This window comes from Plecotus auritus (assembly GCF_963455305.1).
Source record: "Plecotus auritus genome assembly, chromosome: 4".
Taxonomy (NCBI): Eukaryota; Metazoa; Chordata; class Mammalia; order Chiroptera; family Vespertilionidae; genus Plecotus; species Plecotus auritus.
Genome location: NC_137775.1, coordinates 124,854,918 through 124,872,638, shown reverse-complemented (window position 1 = coordinate 124,872,638; position 17,721 = coordinate 124,854,918). Strand labels below are relative to the sequence as shown.

General features: G+C 37.7%; 1 protein-coding gene across 2 annotated transcripts in view; it reads left to right on the top strand.

Annotated features, from left to right (window-relative positions):
- ZNF800 (zinc finger protein 800) overlaps nucleotides 1–12,767 on the top strand; it is a 161,881-nt gene extending 149,114 nt beyond the window's left edge. For both annotated transcript variants that reach the window (XM_080664039.1, XM_080664038.1), the window contains exon 6: nucleotides 11,687–12,767. In XM_080664039.1, coding sequence (XP_080520165.1) covers nucleotides 11,687–11,867 — 181 coding nt within the window. In that variant the 3' untranslated portion in view covers nucleotides 11,868–12,767. The remainder of the gene's footprint in view (nucleotides 1–11,686) is intronic.
- Nucleotides 12,768–17,721: the final 4,954 nt, after the last annotated feature.

Here is a 17,721-nt window from a genome sequence, read left to right as displayed (position 1 = left end):
ATCAGTATAGGCAAGCAGGAGATAGCAAAGGCAGAGAAGTTGCAGGGTCCTGGAATCCTCTTATTTTCTCAGAGTCCTTGGTTTGTGTTCCATCTATTCTGAAATTAGTAATCAACTTCTCCCTTCTGCATTTTGCATTTATTTCCATGAGGATGGGAGTCAAAAACTATATTACCCCACACTCATGCTAATGCTGATGTCACCAGCTAATTTGGGGGCCTTGGTGGTGGCAGCTTGCTTTGTTTACCTGTTAAATTGATGCATAGGTGGTGCCAAAGACATGCTGCCAAACAGGTATTAGCTAGGTTGCGCTAACCCAGATTCCTTTTAGTCTCTTGAGTGATGCAAGCCTTTGTACTATACAGTATGCTAATTAAAGTGTTTATTACTTGTAGGACGAGTTGTATTTGAAATGAGGTATTTATTTGCCTTTTAAGGATTGAAGATTTCATTTTAACAAACTTATTGCTGGAAGATGAAATAAGTTGTTAAAAATATTATCTAGGGACAGATTTACAATAATAAGCAAATTAAGCCCCCCCTCTCCCCACATTGAGCCTGCTCAAGTGTCAAAAAATTTAAGAATTTCATGAGTTTTTTTCAGATTTCACTGTTTTAGGCTGACTTGCTTCATCCATTCAGTAGACATGTTGAGCTTCTAGTTTGTACAGGACAGAATTAGGAGCTAGGGTTACAGAGGTAAGACATGCAGTTCCTCCTCTCAAGTTTGGTGGAAAAGATACATTATAAGGATACACAGCAGTGGAATGTTAATTATGAAAAGCTTTCCTTGACATTGAGGGAAGACTTCTCGTGATTTCTGAATTCATTCTTGAGTCAAGTTTCAAGTTAGCTGGGTAGAAAAACTTTCCAGGTAGGTACAGAGACCACATGTAGACCAAGGGAAGGAATGAGACAAGGCAATGGCCAAATCAAGAAAGAGCTTATGTGCCAAGTAGTAGTTTGAATTATATTTTTAAGATTAGGGGTAGCTGTTGAAGGGTTATAAGCAGGGACATCTGATAGCATTGAGGAGACTGAATCAGAGTGGAGGTAGAGGGTAATATTTGTGGTGGGGAAATAAAATGGAAGCCAGTTTCAGAAATCTTAAGTGATAGCAGCCTAAATGTAGGTAATGCCAATGAGACCATGGAGACGGATACAGATACTGTACTATAATTATTTCAGAAGTGGAATTTTCCAGACTGGAGATGAAGAAGGAATTTAGTATGATTCTCAGGTTTGGGCATTTTGTTTGGGCAGGTGAGTGGTACCATTCTTTAAGGTAGGAATCGGGAGGAGGAACACTTTCTAGGGGGAAATACTGAATAAAGTTTGGGTGTGTTGAGGGTGAGGTGTTTGTGGGACATCTACTTGGAGATGCTTAGGAGGAGTAGGATATACAGACTAGAGGTCAGGAGAGAGATTGCGCAGGGGCTGGAAATTTAGGAGTCATTACTGTACATGTGGTTGTTGCAGCCATAGGTTTTGAAGACATTACCGGGAAGAATAAATAGAAACAACGTAACATAGCACTTCTCACATTCTTTTAGTTTATTATGTAATTTAGTTCAGTGTCTTCCTATTTTAGTTTTTCATTTTGAAAATGATGTTTGGCCAGCACTGGATTTCTCTGTCTCCTTCCCTACCCTACCTCCCACCCTCTGCACCCACCACTGTGTATAAAATCTATAATATAACATATATTTGATAATAGTCTAAGAAGTACTAGATAGTTAAGTTATAATAATGTGGGCCAATCTATGTGTTGTATTTAGAGGGCTTTTAAAAAGACTAAGACCTATTTTAAAAGATTATTTATTTAAAAAGGAAATATCTAATTTTCAAAGATAAAACCATCTATTAGTATTCTTGGATTGACAAGATTTGTTGAATCCTATAACTTTGATCTGTCCAGGAATTGTTTGTTACTTAATCCCTATGACTCTGACCAAGGCAGAAACTATTTCTGAAAAGTAGGAGAAAGCCATCTGGGTAAATAAATAGAATCTGACATACTAGATACAATAAATTTAAGTAATTTAGTATCCATTGCCAGAGTCTACAGGAAAAACAATATGCTATTGAACATTGAACAGATGATTAAAATATATTAATTTTACTTTGTCAAGCTGCACTTTTTGGACCAGTGCATATTTAAAATAACAGTTAATAAAAACTAGGTTCTGTATTGTCATACATGTTTCTGTGACCCTCCCAATTTCTTTTTTTTCTTTTTATTAAATTTATTGGGGTGACACTGGTTAACAAAATTACATAGGTTGCAGGTGCACAATTCTACAACCCACCATCTGTACACTGTATTGTGTGTTCCCCAACCCAGGTCAAGTATCCTTCCATCACCACTTATCCCCCTCTACCCCCACTGACAGCTGCCAACCTGCTCTCTGTCTATGAATCTGTCTCTATTTTGCTTGTTTGTTCATTAGATTCCACATACGGGTGAAATAATATGGTACTTGTCTTTCTCTGACTGGGTTATTTCACTTAGTGTAATGCTCTCCAGGTTTATCCATGCTGTTGCAAAGGGTAAAATTTCCTTCTTGTTTTATGGACAAGTAGTTGTGTAAATGTACCACAGCTTTTTTATCCATCCATTTACTGATGGACACTTGGGCTGCTTCCAAATCTTGGCTATTGTAAATAATGCTGCACTGAACATAGGGGTGCATATATTCTTTTGAATTAGTGTTTCGTGTTTCTTCGGATAAATTCCCAGAAATGAAATTGCTTTCTGTCACCTCCTTTTTGAAGGGAGAACCTAACAATAAAACTTTAGATTTTGCCATCTAGATAACCACCAGAGTTCAATGGAGATTTTTGTCAGCTTTGAAACTGAAATGAAGCAGCCTATTTACCCTGCCCGGGCCAAGGGATACTTACAAGGGTATGCAAAATGACTTTTAAGAAGTCAGCCCTGTTCAGGATACACACCATTAATTTAATATTGAAAGCATAGGTCTGTATCCCATTTGAGCTATCCAACTTTTGATTAACTTAAAATATGCCTTCAAAGGGAAGATAATCCAAGGAGACTTTGTCAAATTTCTATAGAGTAAATTATATGGGTAAGTTATGACCCTTGAAAACTGAAGTCAATAATAGAAGTGCTGGCACACTTGAACTAGAAGAGGATAGCAATAATAAAACAACATTTTATTATAATCTTATAATCTATAGTAAAATAAGGAAAAACCTTTAAAGTTTTCTGTTCTGCTTTGAAAATGGTTTTCTTGTGTTTTTTTTTGAACTTCAAATTAATCAATAATAGGCATTAGCATAAACCTCATATCCATGTCAAAATAGCACAAGGCGCATTGCTGTAGCACAGAATCATTTTAAATCATAAAACTTTTAACTGATACCTGTTTCAAATCTTTCTTTTAAAATAATTTGTTTTTAAACATTGATTCGATTTTTTTTTCTGGCAAGCCTCTTTATACCCATTTTTACCTCAGTAAATCACTAAGAGATTATTGAATAAAGATAATATGTATATTTAGGCTTTTCAAGGATTGTAACATAAATGAACAGTGGACTATGTTTAGAATATATACTTTCCACATTGAGGACTTCATTTGCTTAATAACTTCCTTTATATTTGTTAATATTCTTTCTCATCCTATGTCAACATTTTACAGGTAAATTTTGTTTAAAAATCTCTTCCAAGATTTATCAGTGTTATAATTAAACATATACACAAACAAATTTTTATAAGATAATGAATACCTTTATATTGCATACAAGATCGCTAGATCACTGAGAGATAGAGGATAGTTTTCTTTGTTCTGATTTGACTTGTTTTTTTTCATGCAGGGCAATCCATAGGACTCTATTTCATTAACCAGACCCAATTCCCAGACTTAATCAATGGAAAAGTAAAACTGGCACCTCTTGAATTAAAAGTTACATCTAGATGCATATTGATCTTTTATTTGAGCCTGTTCAATCACTTTTGATATATTACTAGCATGTCATCATCACTCCTTTGTAGTAATATTCTATGAAGAACATTTGGCAACCCAGTATTTATAAAATACTTCTAACATTTTTGCCAAGTTACTATTTAAAATCAAACTATGACTAAATTGATCATCCTGCTATCAGAACTGACTCCTTGCTGACTTTGTTTTGTCCATGCTATCATTGTCATTTTGCTTATCACACAGATTTTAAAGTTCTGTTTTTTTCTATGAATCTGTACTTGATTGCTCCAAAACATGCTGACCTCTTCCTCTGATAAACTTATAACACCATTTATTTTTCACTTTCATTTTTTGTTATTGCATTATTGTGTAATCACAGTGTCTCCGTTTTTAGACTCAAAACCTTTTGAGACCCAAGACTGACACTTTTACTCTAGCATTAGGGTTAAGAATGAGGGGGTCCCAGGCCTGTCTGTCCCCATTCTCTGTTCCTGAGGAGTCAGTCATTTAGTTTCTTTTCAGTGTCCTCTTCATGTCCTACTTTTACTGGTCTAAACCGTATATTGCTCAACTTTTGGCTACTGTGATTCTGTTAGTATCTTGTGTTGATGAAGGTTATGGATGATTTTTGGAGATTCTTGGGCTAATTTTATGGGAATACAGGGGAGACTTTTTATTTTAGCTTTTTTCTACTCAGGATTCATTTTTAAACTCTACCACAGAAATTCTTACCTCTTTATAATTGCTTTTAATAATATTTATTCTTTTGTCAAACTATGTTTTGACAGTATATATATATCTTAGAAGCAATAGTTTGGATATATAAAAAAGGAGGATTAACCAGACTTTTACTTTTGATACAGAATAAAAAAAAGAAAAACTATCAATTTCATAAACATGAATTTTCTTCCCATACTCTCTTGCTTATTATGTTGCTTTTATAGCCTGATGGGAACGGAGCAGACAGAAATGTAAATAATTATAATATCATATTATGTATGTCACTGCAAAGTAAAGCTTATTTAGCCACCTGGCATTTTGAATATACCTTCTTTTGAGCCATAATTGTGTTGAATTGTAGATGGGACTCTAGAGATTTAGTATAATCTCATTTTAAAATGGAGAAAATTGAGGTAAGTGGTTGCACAAGGTCACACATGTAGTTAATGAAGAAGTCAGGAATAGAGGCCATCTATCTCTTAAAGATTATTTTAGTAGGTGATAACATGTACATGTAAAAAAATAAAACAGTACAAAAGGTGTACTGTGAAAGGTAAGTCTTCATCTTACCCCATCTCCCAGTTCTCTCATTCTCTTCCCCAGGGTCAAGAACTTACCAGTTTCTTGGGCTTTCAAGAGCTGTTTTATGTATACGTACCCATATAAATGTCATTCCTCGTTACACAAATACTGGCATATTGTACACTTCTGTACCTCCTTTTTTATCTTGTTTTAACAATATGTCTGAAAATTGTAGAAACCAGGTATTTTTATTCGTTGGTCCATGAACTTTCCATTTTTTACTATATTGCCTATCATTCAGACATCCAGTTTTTGCTAGTGGAAATAAAGTGTTAAATTGTTCTTTGTTTCCAGCATATCAAATTGAGTACCACATGTGCAATATAATGTGTTTCACATTTTTTTCAGAAGGAGATCATGGTCACTGATTCTATGATAAAGGCTGAAGTTAAAAAAATCATAAATGAAATATAATAATTACTGCTAGTTACCAAAAATAGCTGATTGGGATATTTTCTATTTCATTTGATAAAGAAATGGCAGGTGAAGTTTTTAGGAAAGTAATTTACCTTTAGACTTGTGTAAATACCTGTGTGGGATGTGCAAAACAGTTTATTATCTCAGTGCCAGTGAAAGCAATGACTTTATATTTATCAAACCACAAATGTTTACTTTCTAAATTTTAAAATCTTCACCTTCATATAAAAAATCACAGAAATAAATTTTTATTTGTTAATTGAAACAGTTTTTAACTATCTTTTAATGTTCTTGGTAAGATTAATAATCTGTATAAAATATATCCTTAATTTTGATCATTTTGGCCAATTTACCTATCAGGGCAATTGGTTTATTTTTCAGAGTTATTGATACCTATTAGAACTCCTTGATTTTAGCACTCTTGCATCAAACTATATAACAAATGACAAATTATTTTTTTTAAAGTGTCCCATGCCAAATGTCCATGATAGGATTCACAGAGATTAAGTACTTATATTTGGGCTAAATAATTGAATTATTCAGTAATCCAGCATTCTCCCTAAAGATGGCAGTACTTCTCAATATATGATTTATTGAGTATTTCTCTTTGAAAAATAGTACCATTTATAACTCCATCACTGATTGGAAAAAGGTAATCAGATTAAAAGTATTTTTTTTTAATAATACTATCACAATAGTTAAAATTTAGTAGTAGAACAAGTAAGATTGTATCCTTGAGGTTCGTAGCATTAGTGCAGCTTTTGTGTTTGTGATCCTCAGCTCGTGACATGAGGTCCTATTGGTTCTTACTGTATTCTGACTTTGGAATTCTTGGTGTAAGATTGTGACTTAAAAATCTTGTCAAGAATGGTGTTAAGTCACGCTAGGACCTGGCTGTACTTACAGGTCTCTCTCCTATGGAGATTTTATCATAAAACAAACAATGACAAGCAAAACACTCCAAACAGGATAAAACAAAACATAACACCCTAAGTAACTGCATATTGTGTATATTTGTGGACATGGGAAATGTCTTGATATTTATTCTTTAGTAAAAGTTTATATGTCCAAGTTCTTGAACCTTTTGTTTAGGTGACTAATCCTTTTGATAAGTGAAACAAATACTTATTTGTGCCATTAAAAAACATATTCAACTTCTCTGAACACTATGTTTTGTTCCTCCCTTTCCCATCATTTCCATTTCTAATTAAATGGTTCTTTTGTGCCTGTGTATATGTGCATGTGAGTGGGTGTGCATATTTGAAATCACATAGCCATATAGTTTGAAGATGGTGAGCAGGAAGACAGAGGGCAGGCTAGCCTCCCTGCCAGGGCTCACAGGTAACTTCGACATGGCCACTACTTTCTAAGGCTGGCCCTGATTATTGGTTCACCTGGCAAGGTGATTGACTCTAACTAGCCTCATAGATACTGGTGTATAAAGACCACAATGCTAGTTTTTAAAATTTGCAATGAGAAGTATCAGGCACACTCACTTCTCATATTTATGGTTCAATGTATTTTCTTAGTGGGCAAATCTACATGGAAAACTAAATTACAATCATAAGGTTGCTTGATGAGCATTGAGTCAGCTCTCTGATCAATATCAACAAGCTCTGGTAGTGGGATACATTCATCTTTCCCATAGGAATATACAGGGTGGGGCAAAAGTAGGTTTATAGTTGTTAGTATAGAATATAATATAGTAAATAATATAAGAATAAACTCAGTTTTGTGTACTCACAACTATAAACCTATTTTTGTCCCATCCCGTACTTGCCACTCAGACCAGATATTTTTCAATTTTTAGAGCATACTTTCTACTAGACCAGGGTGCAGACACATGGCCAGTTTTTACTTTTTTGGTTTCATTTCTTACAGAGTTACTGTAGACTATCTCCTTTAGTACATTTTCCCATTAGAGTTTATTAAAATTGCGCTAATGTATGTAAAACACTTAGCCTAATGCCTGGCATGTCAGCAAATAAATGATAACTGATATTAATAAGTGTAACTGGTGTTGAATTCAAGTCATCTTGATACTTGTAATGTCAAAGACAATCTTTTATGCCATTTCTATAGATGATTGACCTATCTCATCTTCTACATTTTTTTATCCTTTAATTCTTTTTAACTCCTTAATGTCATTTATTCTTAATATTGAATCCATAAGCTAATTAGGGCCATCCGTTTTGACTCTTCATGATTTTGCTACTGTTTTGTTTTTGATATTTTGATTTTTTCAAAATTTTATTTTCTTGTTTCAAAATACTCTATTCCCCATAGTTCCCCTATCTGTAATGTGAATTTAATGGAAGAGATGACCTTCAAGTTACTGCTCCGCCCTAGGGGGAAAAATATATCTTTATATCTTATTTGAGTAAATGATGTCATTTGTAGTCCTTTCCATCTAATCATGCTTACCTCCATTTCAGGCTCTGCTTACATTCTTTCTCATGGAGTATAAAGTTATTTAGAAAGTGGTAGCAGCATCTGAAGCCTCAGAACAGGGGGACGGCCATGGAACTGGAAGGCAATGGTTGAAAAACACAGGGGTGGACGTTTGATGATGGCGAATTCAGCAGTCAACAATGACATTACAGATCTGACAAATACACATTGACAAATCAAAACTTATTGTGTGAAAATGAGAACAGAAAGGAATAATTGAGATGAGTCAGTGGATCACTCCAGCAACAATAAGCCTTGTCAGGCTTCCCCTCTCCATGATGTGGGGTTTACTTATTCTTCTAAGAGTGGCAAAGTAGATTTGTGACAACAGTGGGAAAATTGCCAGAGCTTCTTCTGGTCTTTGTAAAAATACAGATTCTAGTGCATTTTTGAAGCTGGTGGTCTCAGAACCACACTCTGAGAACCGTCCTTGCAAACATTGTGCAAGTTCAGAAAATGGATAAATAATTTCACACTGCAGTATTCAGGGAAAGCTTATCAGAATAGCTTGGGTCTGGGTCTTGAGCGATGGACATCATTTGAATAGATGAGAGGAGGGGAAAGACTTTTTTTTTTATGGGTGAAATGCTAAGAACAAAGGATCAGGTGGGAAATAATAGTGTATGTTGGGAGAGTGGAGAGTCAAGTAATTTGGTGCAAAGGTTCTTAAATACAGTCCATGAAAGAGAATTGAAGCAGAGCATCTATCAAGTCATTTCACTCCAGACTTGGAAAAAAGTGGGTGGCATGCCATTTTTGTTCAGCACATGACTGGATTAAACGGGTATTGATGCCTCCCAGTGCACCAAGCTTCATATTTTCATGTGCTCTCTGGTGTCATCAAAGAATTCCGTTTTAGGAATTCCATATTTTTTGAAAATGGGAAAGAGTCTCAACATCTTTAAAATTCTCTTGTCTTTCTCTCTTAATAAATATTCAAATGGAAGAAAAAAAATGATGGCACTTTGGGGGAAGATGTATACCTGGTAATAAGCACACATCATGGTGTTCCTGCTTTGATGAGGAAAGGATAGCCACTTGTCTTTGTGTCTTTATTTTCCATATCAGCAGCTGTCACCACCTTTCCAGGAGGTATTACCAAGAAATAGGAACAGAATATGATGTTTTTCTCTCCCAGACAGAAATTTGCTGCCTTTCCAGAAGTCTTAATTGAACTTGAAGGCAGAGGAAATGTGACTTTAACTTGAGAGTATTGGAAGGATGTAGTGTTCCAGTATAGAGGCTACTGTAACCTGACAAAGCATGCTATGGAATTCTGCATTTGTTCTATGTACCTTTGAGTCAAGGATTTCAACACTTGTTGCCACGGGAAAAAATGTTGCACTTGATTATCAGAAATGATGTATGTGTTGCTGTCTTCAAAGACCACATCACAATTTCAACTCAGTGGGCCAAAATTCACTGGAATTTACTACTGAGCAGTTAGAATTATTTTTATTTTTCAGGAAGTCATTTTTTTTCATGAAAAATAATGTGAGGTAGGCATAATCCTTTGTAAATAATGTTTTTATTTATTTCTTACGTTCAGGAAGTCAGTTTTCAGTGCAGTAAAATGAAGTACATTGTATGTGCATTTCTGTGCTCGGGATGAATTTGAGCAAAGGAATGACAGGAAATTAGCTCAGCTGAAGAATATGGTGGAAAGGAAAGCTTTGGCAGGCCTGGGGTGGGATGGTTTAGGGATTCAGGTTAGCCCCCTGTATCTGAGTTATTCTAATAACCTGAGGTAATTTTCTAGATTGAGCTCATGTTTATGTGTGTGTGTGTGTTTAAATGTCTGGGACAATAGGCACTCAAAATATCAAACAAATCGCTGTATGGATAGAAAGTTGGGCGATAGCCCTCCAAATAAATACTCTTCTGTTTCAAACCTATGTTATCATTTGGTGATAAGGTTTTGGGGGAGAAAATGCTTAAAAAAAAAAAAAAAAGCTCATACAGCTTTCTTTTTGTTCAGGAGCAGTTGGTTAACACAAACTTTTGGCCTCTTAGGATTTATCTTCATAAATTTTATAATTTATTTTTTTTTTTAACTAAAGGTATGCCTTTAGACATGATAACTTTTATCCAGTACCTTCAGAGGGAAGGAAACTTGCAGGATGGTGTGGTTTAAGTCACATTCCAATCAACATCTGAGTTTAGATTTGTTCATCATTAAATCAACCTGACAACTCTGAGGTCACTTTGGCTTGAAATATCACTGGAACTTGTGATGGATCTTCTGTCAATTCAATAACAGCTCTGGAACCCTGTCCCTATGCCATATTAGTGTAATTTTATTTTCATCCTGTGTATTTTCCCGAAATATGGGTTAGCTAAACAGATTCCCTGCCCCAAATTTTTAATCTGTTATGATTGGAAGACCAAGATGTTAAATTCAGACTCTAGTTCATTGTAATATTTTAGTTTTGCTCCTACTAAGTTCTTTCAAGTTAAAGAGAAAAATTATTGAATACATTGTTAAAACATCGGTATTATCTAAAATATTTGTTCTAAAATATGGTGATTTTTTTCTGTTTTTAGCAAACTGTGTTCCCAGGTTTGCGGAGATAATCAAATTAAGTGTGTTAGAAGCCCAGAAAGCATTCCCTCCCCTCTCCCCAAAGTAGAAATGTTTAATAGAGTAAAATGAGGTAGAACTTTAAAGACAGTTTTGATAAACTGTAATGGTTAAGGGATAAACTGCTCTGTAATATTGTGATTACTTAGAACCTTTGAGGAGATAAACTAGTTCTGTAGGCCATTCATTAATCCTTAAAAATCTTTTGATATACACCACTTTGCTATACAACATGAAATAATTATTTTAATAAATTTAAATTGGGAGAAAGAATGAGTATATAAGAATAGAGTAAAAAACCTTTTATTGAATTATCCTTTTAAAAATGTGTTACTTTAATAATATTTTTTTATTTTAAATATAAAATAAAAAATATTTTTGAGGTACAGTATAAGCCTGTAGTTTTATTACAAAAATAAAATATGCTTATTGTTTACAATTTGGGAAATAAAGACTGCCTTCGGCCTCATCACCAGAGATAAGCATTTAACATCTGGGAATCTTTCCATTATTTTATACAGGTGTGGTGTGTTGTATATGTATACACATGGACACAAGCATATACACACCACAAATGGGGATGCAACTGATTTTTTATTCCATGTAGTACACTTTCCCATATGATTGGGTATTATTTTTATCAGTATAGATACTGCACTGAATACCCTGTATGAAAATTTTGTATGTATTCATCATTATTATTTAAGGGGAAATTCTGAAATTAGAATTTCTAGGTCAAAGGGTACTAACAAATTTAAGGGCGTTGATACACCTTCCTAAATGGCTGAAACATGCAGTCGCGACTTCGGTTTCCCTTGATGACACAGGTTTACCTCCTGTGCCAGTGGCAGCCAGACCACCTGTTGGGCGGAAGTGGCGCGCGCGGAGCTGGGGTCGCGGCTCTGGTTGCGGGAGGCGCCGGCGTTGCCCGTTTCTAACCGGCGTGTCTTTGTCTCTCTCCCTGGGGACCGCTGCCGCCCGGCCGAAGCCTCGGGAAGCCGTCGCCCCGCAGCGCCGCCCCGCGCCCCGCAGCCCCGGGGAGCCGCTGCCCGTCGGCGGCCGTCACCACGCGCCAGGCCGCCGCCAGTTGCCGCGCGAAGCTCCGCGGGGGCGCCGCCCGGGAGCGCCAGCTCGCCGCCCGGGGCCTCCGCAAGCCCGCGCCCCCGTGAGCGCAGCCGCCGCCCGGCGGGACGACGCCAGCCCCGAGTACAGCTCCGATACCTCAGGCGCCTCGCCGCGTCCCGCCCTCCAGACCCTCCTCCTCAGCGAGCTCCGGGAGGCAGCGCTCGCAGACCCACCCCAGCCCCGACGGACCGGGCTCACCGCAGAGCTGGGTCTGCAGCCCCCGGGAGCACCTGTGCCTTAGGGCGGCGGGGGGAGGATGGCCTCGCCGCCGGTGCTGCTCGCGGAGCTTGACTTCCTCATCCTGCCTGCCCACCCCTGGCTTTGAGAACCCTGCCCCTGGACAATGCCATCCTCTTCCCCTTCTCCACGTAATTTATCAACGACCTAGCCAGGTCTTTCATTAGTTCTTCAAAGACCAGAGCCCCCTTTAGTCTTCGCCACCTCCAGCCCTACCCTGAGCCAGAAGATGGTTTTCATAGTGTACACATCCCGATGCCCTGGCGATCGGCACAATCTGGAGCTGTGGAATGCATTACTGTGGTTGGCCTTGAACTCCCGCACCCAGCCCCCTCCTGGTAACTTCATCTCCAGTGGCCATTTCCTCCTTCGAGTCAGCCCTCGCGCCTTCCCGCACCTCTCTACTCCCCTCCGGCAGTCCGCTGCGCGCCGGGATGGCTGAGGTGTGCTGCCCAGCCGCTTCCCAGCCCGAGGCTGAGCGCAGCGAGGTCTTCCTGATGGCCCCTGCAGTGAGACGCTGGACTCCTCAGCAGCCTGGCCGGAACTTCCTTAGAACTGCTGCGCGAGGCTAAACTCTTCCAGCCCAGTCCCTGTCTCCTTTCATAGGCGTCGGACTTGCATCATGGTATGAAGGTCCCCCCTCCCCGCTTCTAATTCCTTCCCTTTATCCTTCACTGATGTTACCTCAATAAAACTCCTGCAAGTTGAAACCTGCCTTGGTGTCTGTTTCTGGGAGGACCTGAGCTGACACATTATCAGACATTCCACCCTGATCACCATTGTCCTATCCTTCCGGATCCTTTGTCCATAGCTAATTCATTGACTTCATTTTTTCCACTACTTATAAGTCCCTTCTTGGATTTCCTCCCTTCCTTTCTAGCCTAGATCCCATTGGTCCATCACTATAATCATCCTCCTTGAACTGCAATAGTTTCAGCAGTCTTGAACCTGAGTTTCTTCCAATGTACTTTTCTGTAAAATCCCAACTCTGGGTGAACCATACCATTTGCCTTCCATGCACCTGAATGGGACATTCGAACATTTTCTTCAAGAAAAGCACACAGTGCCGCCAGCCAGTATTACTTTCAGTTATCTCAAACCTCAGATTGGTGCCATTGTTCCTACTGCACTGTCAGTTTCCTCTAAAACGACTATTTACACCTCTTAATCTCAAATTTTTCTGACCCCCTCTCTCCTCCCAGTTTCAATTTCCCTTGGAAAGTAGAAGATATTACATACAAACTTCCTCATCTTTTCACCACAAGACATCCGCCTCCAACCCATCTACCTCGGTAACCATCTTCTTTCTGTGACTAGGGAGAAGGCTTCAAAGGTCATCTCCTCCTTTTGCGCTCTGGATCCTATCCCCTCTTGCGTTTTCGAGAACTTATCCCCTTTCTCTCTTCTGCATCACCAATCTCTGTCTCTAATGAATCCTTATCAGAGTGCAGAGATGCTCCAGTGACCCAAATCTTAACCAAACCTTCCCTTGTGCATATCTTTTCCATCAATGAGCCATTTTCTCAGCTGTCCTTCAGAACCAAATTTATTGATGGAATTATCCTTATATTAGAGGCCTGGTACACGAAATTCATGCACTGGGGCGGGGGGGGGGGGAGCTCCCTTGGGGGGGGGGCGGGCCTAAGCCTGCAGTTGGACATCCTTAGCACTACCACTGCTGCTGCGCTCACCAGCCTTGAGCTGGGCTCAGGGCTTCTGGCTGAGCAGCGCTGCCCCTGTGGGAGTGCACTGACCACCAGGGGGCAGCTCCTGCATTGAGTGTCTGCCCCCTGGTGGTCAGTGCTTGTCATAGCAACTGGTTGTTCCCCCGTTAGGGCGATTTGCATATCAGCCTTTTATTATATAGGATATTGTTTTGATTTTCTAATCTTCTATTCACTTTAAAATCCACAATGTGACTTCCCCATCGCCAGCACTGAAAGTGTCAATGTTAAGGTCACCAGTCACTTCCATATTACCCTACCCAAAAAGAGTATTTTCCTGTCCTCACCTTGATCACTCTCTGCTTCGTTAAGTGTTCTCTTTTTATATCTAAGGCACTATTCTCTCCTGGTTTTCTTCTTGCTTCACTGATCACTCCTCAGTGTTACGCTACATCTCTTGACTAACTTTGAAAAATTGAGGTTTCTGATGTCCATTTGGGCCCTTCTTTTCTTTCCATGTACTTTCCCAGGGTGATCATATCAATTTCCAGGGATTTAAGTGCTGAGTTTTAAATGTATGTTTCCCACTTTGACCTTTCCTATAAGTTCTAGACTCAAATGTCTAATTGCTTGCTCAATATCTTTCTTTGGATGATACAGATCTTTCAAACTTAACATGTCCAAAATCTAATTCCTCATTCTCACCCCAAACTTATTTCCCTCATTTCTCCCTATTATAATAAACTAGAGGCCCAGTGCACAAAATTCATGCACGGGTAGGGTCCCTAGGCTTGGCCAGTGATCAGGGCCAATCGGGGCCTTCCGGCTGCTGGCTGGGGCCTTTCTTCATTCCATGCCACCCCCTGGTGGTCAGCGCATGTCATAGCGAGTGATCAAACTCCCAGTCTCCTGGTCGAACTCCCGAGGGGTCACTTTGCATATTAGCCTTTTATATATATAGATAGCACCACCATCCAACCATTTGCTGAAGCTAGAAACCTAAGCATCATCTTTGATTCTTTTCATGACCTCTTTCACATCAAATAGACCAGCATAAGCTATCAATTTTATCCTCAAAATATATCTTTAATCTGTCTGCTTCTTTCCATTTTCAATACCATCACTTAATCCTGATGAATATTTTTTTCTTACCTGGCAGCCAGTCTTTCCTGGTCTCTCTGCTCCCACTCTTGACCCAAGACACATTTCTCAATAGAATGGAAACAGTGATTTTACTCATAAATTGAATTGAGTAAAATGTTCTCATTAGATAAAATCTAAACTCCTTCAGTGATCATAGAACCTGCACAATCTGGACCTTACCTATATCTCGAACCCCATGTACGCTCCTCTGTTTGTTGCCCATGATGCAGCGACACTGGTTACTCCAATATGCCGAGATCTTTTCTGCACGTCAGGGGCTTAGTAAATGCTGTATCTCTGCTTAAGCTGCTCTCCTTGGCTATCCTCTTCCTCCATCACAACCTTGTCTTTTAGGTAGGTTAAATACAACATCCTTTTTGTTTGTTTGTTAATCCTCACACAAGGATATTTTTCCATTGATTTTTAGAGAGAGTGGAAGGAAGAGAGAGAGAGACACATCAATTGGTTGCCTCCTGCAAGCACCCTGACCAGGTCTGGGGATCGAGCTTGCAACCGAGGTAGGTGCCCTTGACCGGAATTGAACCAGGGACCCTTCAATTCATGGGCTGACACTCTATCCATTGAACCAAACTGGCTAGGGTTAAATACAACATCTTAAGAAAGGCCTGCCCAGAGCATTGATTGAAAGTAGCCTCTCTCCTCCCCTTCCCTCAGTTCTTTCTTTTTTTTTTTTTTTAATGTATTTTATTGATTTTTTACAGAGAGGAAGGGAGAGGGATAGAGAGTTAGAAACATTGATGAGAGAGAAACATTGATCAGCTGCCTCCTGCACACCCCCTATTGGGGATGTGCCTGCAACCAAGATACATGCCCTTGACCGGAATCAAACCCGGGACCCTTCAGTCCGCAGGCCGTCGCTCTATCCACTGAGCCAAACCGGTTAGGGCTTCCCTCAGTTCTTTACTCAAATTCCTTATCTCAATTTAGAACTTTATTTATTTTATTTACTGTGTATGTGTGTGAGTGTGTGTATGTGTGTGTGGTTAGCAATTTGCCATGCTGGGATGAAGGAGGAAAGAGACTGTGTATGGATGTCTAGATTCTTCAGCAATGTTTTCCCAGCCCCTAATACAAAACTGGGCAGATATTAGGTGCATAATAAGTAACTGTTGAAGGAATGAATAAACACATTTGCTATTTTTTGGGGGGGAGTTCACTTTTTATTGATTTGTAAGTGCTCTTTATATATTAAAATCACTAACCATTTGTTCTATATGCTGCAGACATTTTGCCCCTATCATATATGTACCAATTTAATTCATACTGTCTTTGATATACAGAAATATCACATTTTTAATTTAGATAAATTTATCTTTCCTTTCATGATTTCTGCTTTTGGTGATATGTATTAAAAAGTCTTCTCCATCTCAATGTTATATAAATATTTGTCTATTTTCTTAAAAAAATTTAAATTTAAATCTTTACTTTAAATGAAATTTATTTTTCATATAGATATGACTAAGGCTCTAAATATTTATTTAGTTGTTGCATCGTCATTTATTGAAAACTCTCTCTTTCACTGTTTTGAAAATTCCATGTTTATCAAATATTAAATTCTTACATATGCTTGCAGTGTTTCTGGATTTTGTTTGTTTTTTGATATCCTTTTCTATTCCTGAACCATGCTGTCATTTTATATTGTGATTTTTATAATTTGCTTTATTGTGTGATTACTTTTATAATGGGTAAACATTATTCTTTTTCAAAATATTTTTAGCTATATATGTACATTTATATTTCAAGATAAACATTAGTTAATATTTTCATCAAGTTTCAAAAGAAATTCTGGCATTTTGTTTAATTTGCTTTAATGTTATAGATTAATTGGGGTAGAACTGTAATCTTCGTAATATTAATTTTTCCACTCAGGTAATTGTCACATGTAAAGGTTATGGAAGGCTTTTTATATATTCCTCAGTAATTTTGTAGATCCTGCATATTTCTTATTAATAATATTAATAGGTATTTCATATCTTTGTTGGGATTATTTTCTCATTATGTTTAATAACTGGTCACTCCTTGCAGGGTCAACATATTGATTTTTGTATTTGGCAACTTTTGTGAACTCTTTCATTAATCTTGCTAGTTGATTCTCTTTTAGGTAGACAATCATTTGAAGTGTAATTACTGATAATTTTCTCTCTTCCTTTACAATATTTATATCTCATATATTAAATAAATGATGGTATTAATTTTCCTCTTTTCCTGACTTTCAAGGAATGCCATTAATATTTCATCAGTTTCTAATGTTAGCTGTTGGACTGAAATAGAGGTCTTTACCAGGTGAAGGAAGTGATTTCCTGATTCAAGTATACTAAACATTTATTGAAAGTTGTTGTTGAATTATATTAAACATATTCTTGGATACTGGAAATTATCGCATGGTTTTACTCCCTGGACCTATTATTACAATAAATTATTTTAATAGATTTTTCAATATTGGATTATTTCTCCATGAGATGGATCCTGTTTCATCATGGTGAGTTTTTTTTTCTCTCTTTCAGTATAATAATATTGAATTCAGCTTTTTACATTTTATTTAGGGTAATTAGATTTACATTCATGAATAAGATTTAACTATAGTTTACATTTTTATATTCTTTTATCAGACTCCAAAAAAATGTCCTATTCTCTAGATTAGTATAGAGTATAGAAATTGCCTATTATTTGAAGGTTTGGAGGAACTCACACATAGTATTATTTAGGGCCCAACCTATTTTTAAGGGCAGAAGATAAATTTCTGAAAACATTACAATTTTCTTCTGTGATTTGGGCCTAGACAAATTGACACAAGCCATTATGCTCAATTAATATCTGACAAAGGAGGCAAGAG